This window comes from Artemia sp. Qi Xiang Cuo, chromosome 17, assembly GCF_049724085.1.
Source record: "Artemia sp. Qi Xiang Cuo chromosome 17, ASM4972408v1, whole genome shotgun sequence".
NCBI lineage: Eukaryota > Metazoa > Arthropoda > Branchiopoda > Anostraca > Artemiidae > Artemia > Artemia sp. Qi Xiang Cuo.
In genome coordinates, this window is record NC_142810.1 from 34,992,341 (window position 1) to 35,009,264 (window position 16,924).

Consider the following 16,924-nt stretch of genomic DNA (forward strand, 5'->3'; position numbering starts at 1 on the left):
TTTCTTCACTTCGTTGAGAAAATTTTAAATGGAACTAGAACTTTTTATCTTCCGGGAAAATATTCACAAGTATGGTATTACTTTTTCTATCTTCCACCGAAAAATTTAGAATTGAACTTTAAATTTCTTTATGTCTTTCTGAAATAAAGAACTGAACTGGAAGATTTTTATTTTCTCTGGAGAAATTAGGATTGATTGTGTTCTTTGGTAAAATTCCGAAGAGAACTTGAACTTTTTTATCTTCAGTGCAAAATTTGGAACAGTATTTTAAATTTTTCATCTCTTCGAGCCAGATCTGAACTAAAGTGGAAAATTTTTATATTATTTGGAAAAAATAGAAATGATCAATGAATAATTTCTTTTTCCTTGAGAAAATTCATAAGAGAACTTGAACTTTCCTTCACTTCGTTGAGAAAATTTTAAATTGAACTAGAACTTTTTATCTTCCATGAAAATATTCACAAGTATGGTATTACTTTTTCTATCTTCCACCAAAAAATTTAGAATTGAACTTTACATTTCTTTATGTCTTTGTGAAATAAGGAACTGAAGTGGAAGATTTTTATTTTCTCTGGTGAAATTAGAATTGAATTGTGTTCTTTGGTAAAATTCAGAAGAGAACTTGAATTCTTCTTCACTTCGTTGAGAAAATTTAAAATTGAACTAGAACTTTTTATCTTCCGTGAAAATATTCACAAGTATGGTATTACTTTTTCTATCTTCCATCAAAAAATTTAGAATTGAACTTTAAATTTTTTATTCGGGAAATTAGAATTGAATTGTGTTCTTTGGTAAAATTCAGAATAGAACTTGAATATTCACGATCAAAGTATAACTTTTCCTATCTTCTATGAAAAATTTGGAACAGAAGTTTAAATTTCTTCATCTCTTTGAGAAAAAAAATCTGAACTGAAGTGGAAATTTTTATATTATTTTGGGAAAATAGATTTGATCAATAACTTATTTCACTTTCATTGAGAAAATTCAGAATCGAAGTTGAACTTTTCTTCTTCCGGGAAACTATTTGGAACAGAACTTTAATTTTTTTCATCTCTATGAGAAAGGTCGGAATTGAATTTAAGAAAATTTAGAATTAAAGTGAAACTTTTTATCTTCATGGAAAATAATCACAATCATAGTATAACTTTTCCTATCTTCTACGGAAAAATTTAGAAGTGTCCAACTCAGAAAAGCCCGAAATAGTAATTAACATATCTCAAATCATAAGTTTCTGAAAGCACACACCAATGACAGGCTAAGAAATCTAGCTCAGAAAAGCCTGAAATAGCAAACTACTCATCACAAAATATAGGTTTCAGACAACAAACACCTATGATGGACTAAGAATCCTAGCTCTTAAAAGTTCAAATAGCAAACTATACATCCCAAATCATAATTTTCTGACAACACACACCTATGAAAGGCTATGAAACCTAGCTAATAAAAGCCGGAAATAGCAAATTAACCATCCCAAATCATAAGTTTCAGACAGCACTCACCTATGAACGGCTAAGAAATCTAGCTCGGAAAAGTAAAAAAATAGCAACCCAAACATCCCAAATCATAGGTTTCAGACAACACATACCTATGAAAGACTAAGAAATCCAACTCAGAAAAGCCCGAAATAGTAATTTACATATCCCAAATCATAGGTTTCAGACAACACTCATCTATGAACGGCTAAGAAACCTAGCTCAGAAAAGTCAAAAATAGCAAACTAGTCATCTCAAACTATAGGTTTCAGACAACAAACACCTATGAATGAATAAGAAATCCAGCTCAGAAAAGTCAAAAGTAGCAATCCACCCATCCCAAATCATAGGTTTCAGACAACACACACCAACGAAAGACTAAGAAATCTAGCTTAGAAAAGCCCGAAATAGTAATTTACATATCCCAAATCATAGGTTTCAGACAACATCCACCTATGAAAGACTAAGAAACCTTAGCTCAGAAAAGCCTGAAATAGCAAACTACTCATCCCAAACTAGAAGTTTCAGACAACAAACGCATATGATGGACTATGAATCATAGCTCTGAAAAGTCCAAATAGCAAACTACACATCCCAAATCTTAATTTTCTGACAACACATACCTATGAAAGGCTAAGAAATCTAGCCCAGAAAAGACAAAAATAGCAAACTACTCATTCCAATCATAGGTTTCAGTCAACACACACCTATGAAAAGCTAATAAATCCAGCTCAGAAAAGTCAAAATAGCAAACTACGTATCCCAAATCATAGGTTTCAGTCAACACACACCAACGAAAGACTAAGAAACCTAGCTCAGAAAAGTCGAAAATAGCAAACTACACATCCCAAACTATTGGTTTCAGACAGCATTCACCTATGAAATACTAGGAAACCTTAGCTCAGAAAAGCCTGAAATAGCAAACTACACATCCCAAATCATAATTTGCTGACAACACATACCTATGAAAGGCTAAGAAACCTAGCTCAGAAAAGTCAAAAATAGCAAACTACACATCCCAAATCATAGGTTTCAGTCAACACACACCTACGAAAGGCTCAGAAATCCAGCTCAGAAAAGTCCAAAAACAAAACCACTCATCCCAAATCAGAGGTTTCAGACACCACACACCTATGAAATACTAAGAAATCCAACTCAGAAAAGCCCGAAATAGTAATTTACAAATCCCAAATCATAAGTTTCAGACAACATTCACCTACGAAATACTAAGAAACCTTAGCTCAGAAAAGTCTGAAATAGCCAACTACTCATCCCAAACTCGAAGTTTCAGACAACAAACGCCTATGAGAGACTAAGAATCCTAGCTCTGAAAAGTCCAAAAAGCAAACGTCACCTCCCAAATCATAATTTTCTGAAAGCAAACACCTATGAAAGGCTAAGAAATCTAGCTCAGAAAAGTCAAAAATAGCATATTAACCATCCCAAATCATAGGTTTCAGTCAACACACACCTACGAACGGCTAAGAAATCCAACTCAGAAAAGTCAAAAAATAGCAACCCACACATCCCAAATCATAGGTTTCAGACACCACACACCTACCAAAGACTAAGAAATCTGGTTATGAAAAGTCGGAAATAGCAAATTACATATCCCAAATCATAAGTTTCAGTCAACACACACCTATGAAAGGCTAAGAAACCTAGCTCATAAAAGCCTGAAATAGCAAACTACTCATCCCAAACCATTACGCAATCAAGTTCTCGGAAATTCACTTCCCCCTCGATTACGCAATCAATTTCTCGGAAATTCACTTCCCCCTCGAGTCCTAGATCAATAACATTGTTCCCGTTAGAATTCAATGCGCATGTGCAACCTTCGTCCCGGAGCTATTACACATAGAAACAACAAATAAATCGACCTTGGAAAAAGAGGTCATTGACCCCATTACGTAATCTTTCTCCCTAGGGAGGCTATGCCCTTATTTGGTATACTGATAGGAGATACGTTCTTTTGATAACCGAATTTTGTACTGTCACGAGCTCATGACCCCTTTCTACTAATGGCCCCTTTCCGAAGTTTCTACGACAACTTCTTCTATCTAAAGTACCCTGGTCTAAAGGAAAAAAAATAATAAATAATACATTGTGCAAATATCGTTCCCATACATCCCCAGGGCATAACTTAAACCCTTGCCCTGAGGGATGTGGAGGAGTTTCCCCCACAAAACACAATTTCTATTTGGAAATCAAATACCTGAACAAAATGGCTATCTAAAAATTTTGATTGGATGTGTTTGAGGAAATGGTGGGCGTGGAGGTGGTGTTAGTTGCCTTCCAATCAGTTTCGATTCTTAAAAAGGGTACTAGCTGTTTCAATTTCCAATAAAATGAGCCCTTTTCCAAGTTTCTACGACAACTCCTTCGATACAAAGTGCCCTGGTATGGAAGAAAAAAAATAATAGATTGTTCCAACATCGTTCTTTACTTAGGCAGCACTATCGCGCTCCCTGTGATAGCTTGGACACATTTACGCTATTTTGATTTGGTTAAATTTTAAGAGCAGAAGTAGCTTCGAAAGTTTGAACATAATACCCTCTGTCGTTTTTGGGATACTGCTGAGAGAGAGAGAGAAAATTCATTTTTATTAAATATCAATATTCACAAAAAAAAAACATATCAAACAAACCTACCAGGTGAAAATCTAATTGGAAATTATTGGAAATTAGCATTAACACAGTGCATTTTGATTTAATCTTAAGGCAACATTTAGTTTTAAACATAATGGGCAAATGGGAGGGGGACTGGTTGCCGTCCAATCACTTTCAACTATCAAATAAGGCATCAGCCCTTTCTAGGCTTAATCGAGTGAACTCCTTTCGAAGTTCATAAGAGAATTCCTTTAATACAAGGTGCCCGGGTCTAAACAAAAAAGATAAATATAATAATATATTTTACCCACATCGATCTTTACTATAAAAATTTCAAGCCATCCAGTCACTTTCGACTATTAAAAAGGGCACTACCCCCTTTCAATTTCCAATTGAATGAGCCCTTTTTGAGTTTCTACGACAACGCTTTCTATTACAACCCTTGCGCTGAGGGTTGTGAGGGGTTTGTCATCCTCAAAGACCTAATTTCCAGAACTTTCAACTACGTTGAACAAAATGGCTATCTCACAATTTTGATTGGATGTGTTTGGGGAAATGATGGGCGTGAGAGGAAAGTTAGTTGCTCTCCCTTTTTTTTATTATTATTAATTTTTTTTGGGTCCTTAACAAGTTATCTTCTAGGATCTTTATTTTATTGATGTTTGTGTTATATTTTTATTCGAATAATAAATTGAAATTGAATCGCTTCCAACTATTAAAAAAGGCACTAGCCCTTTCAATTTCCAATCAAATGAGCCCTTTTGAAATTTCTACGAAAACGCTTTCAAAAAAACAGTATTTGCCTCCTGGAAAGAACCTACAGCCCTTGCAATGCGGGCTAGGGGGAGGTTACATACTTAAAGACCTAATTCCCAGAACTTTTAACTAAGTTGAACAAAATTACTGTTTCAAAATTTTGATTGGATGTTTTTGGGGAAAGGGTGGGCATGAGAAGGGGGTTTAGTTACCCTCCAATCACTTTCGACTATTAAAAAGGGACTAGCCCTTTAAATTTCCAATCGAATGAGTCTTTTTTGAAGTTTCTACGACAACAATTTCCATAAGAACCTTATATGCCCTCAGGGCATAACTTGTAACCCTTGCCAGGAGGGCTGTGGGGGAGTGTCCTCCACAGAAACATAATTTCTATGTGAAAATCAACTACGCTGAACAAAATGGCTATCTAAAAATTTTGATTGCATGTGTTTGGGGGAATGGTGATCGTGGAAGGGGTGTTAGTTGCCTTTCAATCTTTTTCGACTATTATAAAGGGCACAAGCCACGCCAATTTCCAATTGAATGAGCCCTTTTCAAAGTTTCTACGACAACTTCTTCGATTCAAAGTGTCCTGGTCTAAAGGCAAAAAATAATAAATAATACATTATGACAAGATCGTTCTTATATGCCCCCAGGGCATAATTTAAAACCCTTGCTTTGACGGCTGTGGGGGAGTGTCCTCCTCAAAACATAATTTCCAATATCAAAATTCTTGCCCTGAGGACTGGGGGGGGGGGGGAATGTCATCCTCAAAGATCTAATTTCCAGATCTGTCAACTAGGTTGAAGAAAATTGCTACCTCTAAATTTTTATTGCATGTTTTTGGGGAAATGGTGAGCGTGAGAGGGGGGTTAGTTGCCCTCCAATCACTTCCTACTAGTAAAAAGGGCACTAGCCCTTTGAATTTCCAATCGAATAAGCCTTTTTTGAGTTTCTATGACAACGCTTTCTATAAAAACCTTATATGCCCCAGGGCATAACTTACAACCTTTGACCTGAGGACTATGAGGGGGTTATAATCCTCAAAGACATAATTTCCGGACCTTTCAACTACGTTGAACAAAATGGCTATCCCAAAATTTTGATTGGATGTATTAGGGGAAATGGTGAGCGTGAAAGGGGGGTTACTTGCCAACCAATCAGTTACGACTATTAAAAAGGGCACTATTGGTTTCAATTTCAAATCGGGCGAGTCGTTTTTGATGTTTTTACGACGATGCTTTCTATAACATAAAACGTTATATGCCCCCAGGGCATAACTTACAACCCTTGACCTCAGGGCTGTGGGGGGAATGTCATCCTCAAAAACATAATTTCCTGACTTTTTAACTACGTCGAATAGAATGGCTATTTTGATTCGATGTGTTTGGGGAATGGTGGGCGTGGAAGGGGTGGTAGTTGCCTTCCAATCACTTTCGACTATTAAAAAGGGCACAATCCACTCCAATTTCCAATCGAATGAGCCCTTTTCGAAGTTACTACGGCAACTCTTTCGATACGACGTGCCCTGGTATGGAAACAAAAAAAAACAAGAAAAAATACATTGTGCCAACATCATTCTTTACTTAGGCAGCGGTATTGCGCTGCCTATGAAAGAAGAGTTAAGAAATCAATATTTATTCCCCGTCTCCATGTAAAATAAAGGGAAAAATTCAGCAGCAATTGTGTTTGATACCCGTGGTGTAAGGGCCATGTAACCTGTGGGTCTTTTGTTTCAGACTCAGCTCTGGTTATTCACTCTTCTCACTGTACTTATTTTTTATAATCATTTTAGTATAATCGATTGACTTACTAATGAAACTCTGATATTACCTTCTAAGATATACTTTCGTATTTTATTTTTAGAGTGTGATGAGGAACACCCTTGCCAAGGTTTGGGTGAACATGCGCACTTTGCAAACTTTGGAATTGCATTTCTCACGCTGTTCCGAGTGGCAACTGGTGATAATTGGAACGGTATTATGAAGGTAACCTCTATCACTTTTATTAAATTTACGTTTTATGAGAGCTAAAGCTACATTTTAGGGAAGTCATACAAAAGTTCTACTCTGGATAAAGATTATAATGTCAAATTGCCAGATACATTCAATAAACTTTATAAATGTTGTGTATCACATTTGTTTTGTGTCATCTGGTAGAGAAAGAAGTCTGCAAAATCTTTTTTTTTTAAATTAGGAAGACATCAAGTGCTAGATATCTAGAAGAAGGAGCCTCTGGAACCACCAATTCCATCCCACCCAGCGATTGGGTTTCAAAATCCATCAGGGGTTGTGAGTTCAGTAAGTTTCTACTGAACTTATTTAATAGAAAGAAACACTGAATGAGTCATGAAAACATATCATAAAGTTGGCAGCTCGTTGGAAAATGAGTAGTAATAATTTCACCAAGAACTGTATACGCCTAATTCGAAAGGTTCTAAACGAACGGTAAGTGTGAAGAAAAAAATCTTGTGATTTACCTCAAAACTCTTATTTTGTAGCATCTCTGGATGCTACATTTATTACATTTACCCGTGCAGCCATTTAAACATTTGTCTCTCAATTACTTGGACTATCTGTCTTGGCTTTTTCTTTCTACAATTAGCCGTGTCTTGATGCCCTACTGCAAAATACTTGATTTTCAATTCAATTTGCCTCTGCCTCTCAATTACTTGGACTATCTGTCTTGGCTTTTTCTTTCTACAATTAGCCATGTCTTGATGCCCTACTGCAAAATACTTGATTTTCAATTCAAAAATCAAAAACTCAAAATCGGAAAGAAGTGGTCATGAGAAAAAAATATATGTTGGGTAAGTCACACACAGTATGGGATTCTAGGGGAACCATCCGCAGTCACCCTCCTCCCCATGCGTACAAAAAGCTACAGGTATTTCTCTTTCTGTCAATGGTAAAACTTTCATTTTGTTAATTAAATTAAAAAACAAGTTTTTTTAACTGAAAGTAAGGAGCGACATTAAAACTTAAAACGAACAGAAATTATTCCGTATATGAAAGGGGCTGTCCCTTCCTCAACGCCTCGCTCTTTACGCTAAAGTTTGACTCTGTCTCAAAACTATTTATTTTTTAAAATAATAAAGAACTTTAGCGTAAAGAGTCAGGCGTTGAGAAGGGGGCAGCCCCTTTCATATACGGAATAATTTCTGTTCGTTTTAAGTTTTAATGTCGCTCCTTACTTTTAGTTAAAAAAACTTGTTTTTTTATTTAATTTCTGATCGTTTTTTAGTTAATGCAGCTTTTATATTCTCTGAGGCCAACCTGACTCTTATACATGATAATGGTAATAAGCTTACCTAAGCTATGGATGTCAGGTATTGTGTTAACTTGGAACGATAATTTCGACAGGACCTGTGCCTGTCATCATCAGGTTCAAATTCAAGACTCTTGCCAAAATATAAAATCTCTAAATAAAATGAAACTAAAATCACTGGACAACACTAATAATAAGTCGAACCTGGAATTATTGTTGTAATATGGCCCGGATTTTGGTAGAGGCATTGATGGCCGCTATCCTAGTAGATCTCAAAAAGGTTGGGTCTATAGAAGCAAGGTGGAGTTTTTTGCGAGTTCTTAGCCTATGGGTAATGGGTTCCCAAATTTCAGTGATGCGAAACTCTCCATTGTCTTTATTAATGGCTGGTTTGTTTTTAGCAATTTCCAGAGCTTCTCTGATTTTCTGCTTTAAGATTTGTGGAACAATAGCAATAAGTTGAGCCTGGTCAAAATTAACGGAGTGAGAAGGGTTTTCAAAAATATGATGGGCCAGTGCAGAAAAAGTATCTTCCTCCTTAAGCTTTGTCTTTTTAAGGCAGGCATCAATGGAATCAGCATTTTCTTTTAATCCGTGATGTAGAGATCTCATGATACGACCTATATAGGTATCACCACAACTGCATGGAATCTCATATGCTCCTGGTGGATCTGAAGTGATCTTATCTTTGCCTTTGTTTAAGATGGAGGAGAAGGTCATTCCAGAAGGAAAAAAACACCTTAAAGCCTAGCTTAGTGAGTTTGGAGCCTAAAATATTAGTAATCCCCTTAATATAAGGTAATGACAAAAAGGGTTTATCTTCTTCACTCTTAGGGGAGCTCTTGGTTTTCGTGCTAATCTTTCTCCTGGAGATAACCTTATCAATGACTTGTTGGGGGTAGCCATTGCCTATAAGAACATCTTTTATATGATGTTCTTATAGATAAGGTTCTTGGTCATATAAAAGATGTTCTTATAGGCAATGGCTACCCCCAACAATTCATTGATAAGGTTATGTCCAGGAGAAAGATTAGCACGAAAACCAAGAGCTCCCCTAAGAGTGAAGAAGATAAAGCCTTTTTGTCATTACCTTATATTAAGGGGATTACTAATATTTTAAGCTCCAAACTCACTAAGCTAGGCTTTAAGGTGTTTTTTCCTTCTGGAATGACCATCTCCTCCTTCTTAAACAAAGGCAAAGATAAGATCACTTCAGATCCACCAGGAGTATATGAGATTCCTTGCAGTTGTGGTGATACCTTTATAGGTCGTACCATGAGATCTCTACATCACCGATTAAAAGAACATGCTGATTCCATTGATACCTGCCTTAAAAAGACAAAGCTTAAGGAGGAAGATACTTTTTCTGCACTGGCCCATCATATTTTTGAAAACCCTTCTCACTCCGATGATCTTGACCAGGCTCAACTTATTGCTATTGTTCCACAACTCTTAAAGCAGAAAATCAGAGAAGCTCTGGGAATGGCTAAAAACAATCCAGTCCTCAATAAAGACAATGGAGAGTTTTGCATCAGCGAAATCTGGGAGCCCATTACTCATAGGCTAAGAACTTGCAAAACACTTCACCCTACTTCTATACACCGAACCTTTTTTGAGATATATTAGGATAGCAGACATCAACGTCTCTACAAAAATCCGGGGCATATTACACCAATAATTCCAGGTTCGACTTATTATTAGTGTTGTTCAGTGATTTTAGTTTTATTTTATTTAGTGATTTTATATTCTGGCAAGAGTCTTGAATTTGAACCTGATGATGACAGGCACAGGTCCTGTCGAAATTATCGTTCCAAGATAACACAATACCTGACATCCATAGCTTAGGTAAACTTATTACCTTTATCATGAAATGCAGCTTTTATTTTGGCTCACCGTCATTGAATAAGTAAAACAAAATATGGATATTAATTTTACCTTTCTTGTGCTAAATGGCTTTCCAATAAACCAAAACCAATACTATACAGAAATACCAAGACAGAAATTATTTCGTATATGAAAGGGGCTGTCCCCTCCTCAACGCCTCGCTATTTACGCTAAATTTTTTTATTGTTTAAAAAAAAGATTTGTGAGAAAGTCAAACTTTAGCGCAAAGAGAGAGGCGATGAAGAGGGGACAACCCCTTTCATATACGGAATAAGTTTTGTCCGTTTTAAAATTTAACGTCGTTTCTTACTTTCAGTTTAAAAAACTTGTTTTTTTTAATTTAATTTTTGAATGTTTTTGAATTAATAGAGGTTTTGATTTTGGCTCACCGTACATGAATAATTACAAAAAAAAATTCATATTAATTTTACTTTTATTTGGTTAAATGGCTTTCTCGAAACTTGTTTAATTTTATTTACGAGCGTTTTTATTAGCAATAAATATACGTAACTTACGAATTAACTTACGTAACGAACTTATATATTCATATATTCTTAAAACGTATATTAGGGAGTTCGCCCCCTAGTCAATACCTTGCTCTTCAAGCAATTTCAAATTTTGTTCCAATTCTTTAATAATGACCCTTACTCACAAAGGCTGTTAATTAGAATAAATAGCTCTTATGAAAGTACTAAAACATCTTTGGCTTAAAGAGCGAGGTATTGACTAGGGGGTGAACCCAATCATATACTTAATATTTTCTGTTCATTTTAAGTTGTGATGCTGCTCCTTACTTTCAGTTGAAAAACTTATTTTTTTATTTAATTTCTGGTCTTTTTTTAAAGAATGCTGGGAAATCTGGCGCCCCCTTCATAGCAATGTCCCTTCCCCCATGAAACTTCTTTCATGGAAAGATCCTCTCACATAACCTCCAACCCACCACCTCCCCCCACTACCAGAAAAAAACCCTGAAAACGTCTTTATACTTCCCAATAACCAATACCATATGTTAACATTGGGTAAAGTTCATAACTTTCAGCCCTCTCCCCGGGGACTTCGGGGAATTAAGTCATCCTAAAATACCTATTTATCATATTTTCGACCATGCTGAACAAAATGGCAATCTCAAAATTTTGATCGGGTGACTTTGGGAAAAAATGTGCGTTGGAGGGGGCCTAGTTGCCCTCCATTGTTTTTGGTCACTTAAAAAGGGCACTAGAACTTTTAATTTCCGTTCCAATGAACCCACCCACAATATTTTTAGGACCACTGGGTCGATACGATCACCCCTGGGAAAAAGAAAAAACAACAACAAATAAACACGCATCCGTGATCTTTCTTCTGGCAAAAGATGCAAAATTCCACATTTTTGCAGATAGGAGCTTGAAACCTCTACAGTAGGGTTCTCTGATACGCTGAATATGCTGGTGTGAATATCATTAAGGTTATATAGCTTTTAGGGGGTCTTTCTCCCTTTTTCGAAAATCAGCCAAATTTTCTCAGGCGCGTAACTTTAAGACAAAAATAATTAATAAACATTACTTTAGATTGGTAAAACTCCAAGGTAAGAATTTTCGTAATACTCTTTTCAGAAAACTTCATAGGCTTGATTCTTACTTCAACCTTCCTTTCATTCTCTTTTTAAGGGTCTTTCTCCCTTTTTTCGAAAATCAGGCAAATTGTCTCAGGCACGTAACTTTTAATGGGTAGGACCAAACTCGATGAAACTTATATATTTGAAATCAGCATTAAAATCTGATTCTTTTGATGTATCTGCTGGTATCAAAATCCCGTTTCGGTTTTTTAGAGTTTCGGTTACCATTGAGCCGGGTCGCTCCTTGCTTACAGTTCGTTACCACGAACTGTTTGATAAGCTCAGTTAATAGTGATTTATTAAGCTCCCTATGCAGACTTTATGGTATAGTACAGTTTTATTAAATAATAAAGATTTGCGTATTCAAAAGCTCAAAGTCAAATAGCACAATTTTTCATATAACATTTTAAAATATACTTTTACATTTTATTAAACGACAGAGTCTAACTTAAAAAAAAATAATTGTAGTTCAGCCAAAATTCGCAAGTCATTCATAAAAGGGGCCCACTTACTAAATGAAATTTCATTTCAGGATACGCTTAGAGACCAATGTGATAGTTCATCCGATTGCATCAAAAACTGCTGCATATCATCATTTGTAGCTCCACTATTTTTCGTTATTTTTGTACTCATGGCTCAGTTTGTATTAGTTAATGTTGTTGTCGCTGTTCTTATGAAACATTTAGAAGATTCGCATAAACAAGTAAGTTAAATTTGTTTTTCTATTTCCTTAACTATAAATGTTTTTTCTTTAACTTTCATGATTTATATTTTTTCTCTTTTATTCTCCAACCTTCTATGACTAAAAATAGAATATGAAAACTATGCCTAGAAAGATAGGATCTAAAATTAAAAGCGCACACATAAGTATATTAATATCCTATCAAATTGCAGATAAAATTTCATAGTTGTTGACGGCTTACCTTTATGGTAAAATAGCATGTTTGCTTAATCTGGATTTATTTTATAAACGAGATGCGAGAGTTAAATATTTCAAGATTCCAATTTTTAAACTTACTTTTACAACAGTAATATTATCGACAGTGTTTTTCTGCTGAGAAGACTGGACAAATTATTGAATCTTGCAGCCGTATGCTACCTTCTTTCATTTTTATGTTGGAATACTATCGCTTTGTGTAATTGAGCTAGAATGTATTCAGTTCAAAATGAGGCCAGAAATATCTTTATGCTTTTATATTTGGACGGTTTTGGATTTTCGGAGGACAGATTGCCAAAGATTGTCCTTTTCGGACAACCGTTTAGGGCTAAACGGAAAGCAGGTCGTCTTTGTCTGGGTGGGATGACGTCATAAAGAAAGATTTAAAGGAAATGAGAACTTCCTGGGAGGGTATAAAAGGGAAGGATTTAACTATATTGGGATGGAGGAGGAGCGTGCGTAGCTGTGTTGGCCTCAGGCGGCTTGGTGCTGCGGTGAGTTTTTAGTAGTAGTAGTAAAATTACTGGTCACAAGGATACCGGTCTCAAGAAAATTGGTAAACAAGAACTCTTGTCCCAGATGAATCTGGTTAAAAAGAACACAATCAGAACGAAGAGATGCTATCTGACAAATAACGTTATTCATTCTCTTCAATTCTCAGGCAGCAGGATTAAATTGTATTGCAAACTTAACGAATAACTGATGCCCGAGCCACTCCACAGGCATATCTGTCAATAAAAATGCCAAGATTGATGAACGATACGTGTTTTTCTATCGTTTTAACTTTGAAGTTGTAATAAAGAAGTTGATAGCTGAAATAGTAAAAACTGGTTTGAAAAGCTTCCATCGGCACTAATTATTGCCTACTAATTTCATTTCTTATTATCTTCTACCAGATTCACCTTAAACAAGGCCGTACCCAGGGGGGGCTAGGGGTTTTGACCCCCCCCCCCATAAAAAATGTTTGTCTGACTCTTAAAAACATCACTGGATACATACAAAAATGGATACCGACAAATTTTCTATGCGTTTTTTAGGTGTTTTTGTGTACCCCCCCCCCGAAAATAAATCCTGGCCTTGACCTTACAGATAGGAAAGCAGCTGTTCCAAGCTTCCGTCTGCTCTAACTTCAAAAAAGTATGCCTCAAATCTTTAGTTTGATTGGTAATTATAAACTTTGCACTTGAAAGTTGAGCAATGCTTAACTCACCGGCTTACAAACATGATATATAATTGGCGACTACAATCCACAATAGAATCCGAATCAAGTCCACAAATGTAACTAGAATGTAACCTGGGCATGAGTACCACACTATAAAAGCAGAGTAGCTTATCATTTTCATCCTCCTAAAATACTAAATAACTAAGGCTCGATCGAGACGCGTAGCTAATGTTCTAAATTAGGAAAATATCCTAAATAGTTATTGTTCTCATGGTCAGCTTGCAACTTCAAGAAGATATAAATTTTGCAGTTTTTTAGCCTTTTTTTCTTTTTAACACAACATTCAAATAATTATCTTTCCAAAATCATAGAAGAAAAACCAGACTGAATTACATTGGCTCTGAATATAGATGTTTTCAGTCCAGTGAAATATATTCTTACCCACTTACCAGAATCATTAAAAATTTAGAATGAATTGGAAATAGAATTTCCAAAAATCCCTCGCTTTCTAACTTCGGTTGGTTCTTTGCTAAAATCTTCATTCAATCGAGACGCCATAGGTCATTTGAATCACGTCTTTCCACCTAAAAATGCTTTCTTTTTGCTTTTAATATTACTGTATATTTGAGAAAAAGCTATGGTTTATTTTGAACTACTGTTCTATTCAGATTATATACTTTCAGATTATCTATGGGGGTATTAGTATAAATAGAGATGAAGGGAGATGAAATGCCTTTTTATTTTGGGACAGCCGCGTGTTAAAAATTTATTAAATATTTTACAACAGGAAAAGCTAAAATATTTGTATTTCTCTGCCAATTTTGTTTGCTTTTTTATGCAAGCAGAATTAATATAATAATTTTAAAACTATGAAGAAAAGTGTGAGAGTATATTTGAAATTAAATTTAAAATTACAGTTTTCTGTATATTTAAGAAAATGCTGTGTGTTCCTATTGGCTACAATTTAGACTAACCAGTACAATTTTCACTTTAGTGTTACGGACAGCATACTCCCGAAGATATTTTTTGCAATAGTAAATCCAAACCACCAAAAATGTATATATATAAAATGTATATATATATATATATATATATATATATATATATATATATATATATATATATATATATATATATATATATATACACTTTACTTTAATCATATCTTATCTATATAAATGCAACGTTTACTCAAAACACACTATATTCTCAATTTTCACTTTAGTGTTACGGACAGCATACTCCCGAAGATATTTTTTGCAATAGTAACTCCAAACCACCAAATTGCACCAACATTACTGTATATTTAAGAAAAAGCTGTGGTTTATTTTGAACTAATGTTGTATTCAAAGACAAGGTCTAATGGAAACAACCATGATACCTGTATGTTGACGTGATAAAGAGATTTATTTGACGCTAAAATATTTAATTGTTACGTGGGCATCGCCCTCTTAAAAAAAAGAGACAAGTGACCTTAATTCAAAGATAGATACTTAGCTAACCTTTAATGAGCACTCCTAAGCTCTCAGACCTCATTGATTTTATATTTTATAACTTCACCGACGATGCGGTTTCATTCTTCATTTTGAAGATATTCCTTATTAATCCAACTAGTCGAATCTAGAGGATTTTATAGTTGACAATTTAGCGGAGTGTGGCGCATGGACCAACGTGTTGCATTTTTGGCAAAATGTTAATGCAGACTAAGCCAGCCAAACTTCAAAAATATTTCATTATGCCTATTTCACACGAAATTTACTGCACTTTTTGCTTCTTTTACTTACTTTCGTCGAGAAGTTTCAGTAGTTTCAACCTTACTTAAAGCTTATATCTAACTCCAAAGAATCATTTATATCTCCCTCTCTTTCCTTCTCTCTCTCTTACCCTCTTTCTCTTCAATTCCTATCTAAGTAATCATATAGGCTTTCGACACATTATTTTGTAGCTATCCACTTGCTAGTACGTTCATTGACTTTTTGTTAGCTTCAGATGAATTATGTATTTCCATAAGATTTACGTTGCTTGTTGAATGATATGCTTTTCTTCCTTTTAAATATAATTTCATTCTAATATTTAATCAGCCAGTAATCCTAACAAAAAAAAGTCCGCTACAGACTTTACTTTCACTTTATCTTTCGTTAAATGAAGCTCATCAATATTCGGATGAGCTTAGATATTTGTGTAACTATGTAAAACTTACAAAGTACTAAGCTCCCCATAGGAACGGTCCCTCTAATATTGCCAGTTGCCAGTTAAGACTATAAACTAGTTTGTGATTGATGAATATGTGGCTTTTCCTGGCAACTCATGAAGCAGCTTACTTTTGTAAGCTCCGTAACGCAGTTTTCCCCAGGAAATTCTATGATCGTAGAACGCAACGAATAAGACAAATTCAACGCAAGGTGGCATTTATCACACTGGATAAGTATGCTCTTATCATCACAATGGATAAAACTAGAAGATTGAAAAAAGATCTGTCAAGGGAATGACAATTAATCAAATCAATGGACGGCTTCAATAGCCTCCAATTCTTTTGTGGTTCCTTTGGTGCACCCAAAGCCCTTAGAATACCATGGACGCCAAATATAGCCATGTTATACGATCACTAAGTTGTTTTTATTGCTGGCAGAATAAACATTATACCAAAATAGAAAAAAGAGGATTACACACAACTCCCGCGGCAAGATACTCATAAAGCCAAGCATGCAGAATCTGCCCACTTGAATTCTAAATACCGCCTAAATTCTAAATACCGCCATTTGGAGTCTAGTGATATAAGGTCCTTGAGTAAACCTCATGTATCTAATCTTCTGACAAAAAAAGATTAGACTATCAGAATATTGTATTTAATTTTGACAGTTGGCATAAGTTTGCAAAATTGTGAAACAAAATGATAAAGAATTGTACTTGAGCAAGCGTAGTTAGAACAACTTCATTAAGTACAACATTCGTAATGACAACTTTCCTTATAATGCTTAAAAAATGAATTGTTTTATATTTACTTGTTTTAACAGACAACGGCTAGACTTGGAAAGAAGAAAAGGCGTAGAACCACAAGCACAGACGGAGAAAGCACAGATGATGATGTAAGATATAGAGTGTGTGACGTTGAAATCAACCCCACCCAATAATTGACTTTAATAACTCGTTACCAAACTAAAAAGCTAACAAATAATCTCCTTTGTGGTTGTAGAAATTACTTACTACTTAAGTAAAAGTTTTTAAGTATGTTACTTAAGTACT

At 35.1% G+C, this 16,924-nt stretch overlaps 1 protein-coding gene across 1 annotated transcript in view; it reads left to right on the forward strand.

Moving 5' to 3' along the window:
• Nucleotides 1-16,924, forward strand: part of LOC148942136 (voltage-dependent T-type calcium channel subunit alpha-1H-like) — a 386,818-nt gene that overhangs the window by 367,663 nt on the left and 2,231 nt on the right. The window contains exons 26-28 of the mRNA XM_089103241.1: nt 6,704-6,825; nt 12,115-12,285; nt 16,696-16,767. Of these exons, the coding sequence (XP_088959367.1) occupies nt 6,704-6,825; nt 12,115-12,285; nt 16,696-16,767 (365 nt within the window). The remainder of the gene's footprint in view (nt 1-6,703; nt 6,826-12,114; nt 12,286-16,695; nt 16,768-16,924) is intronic.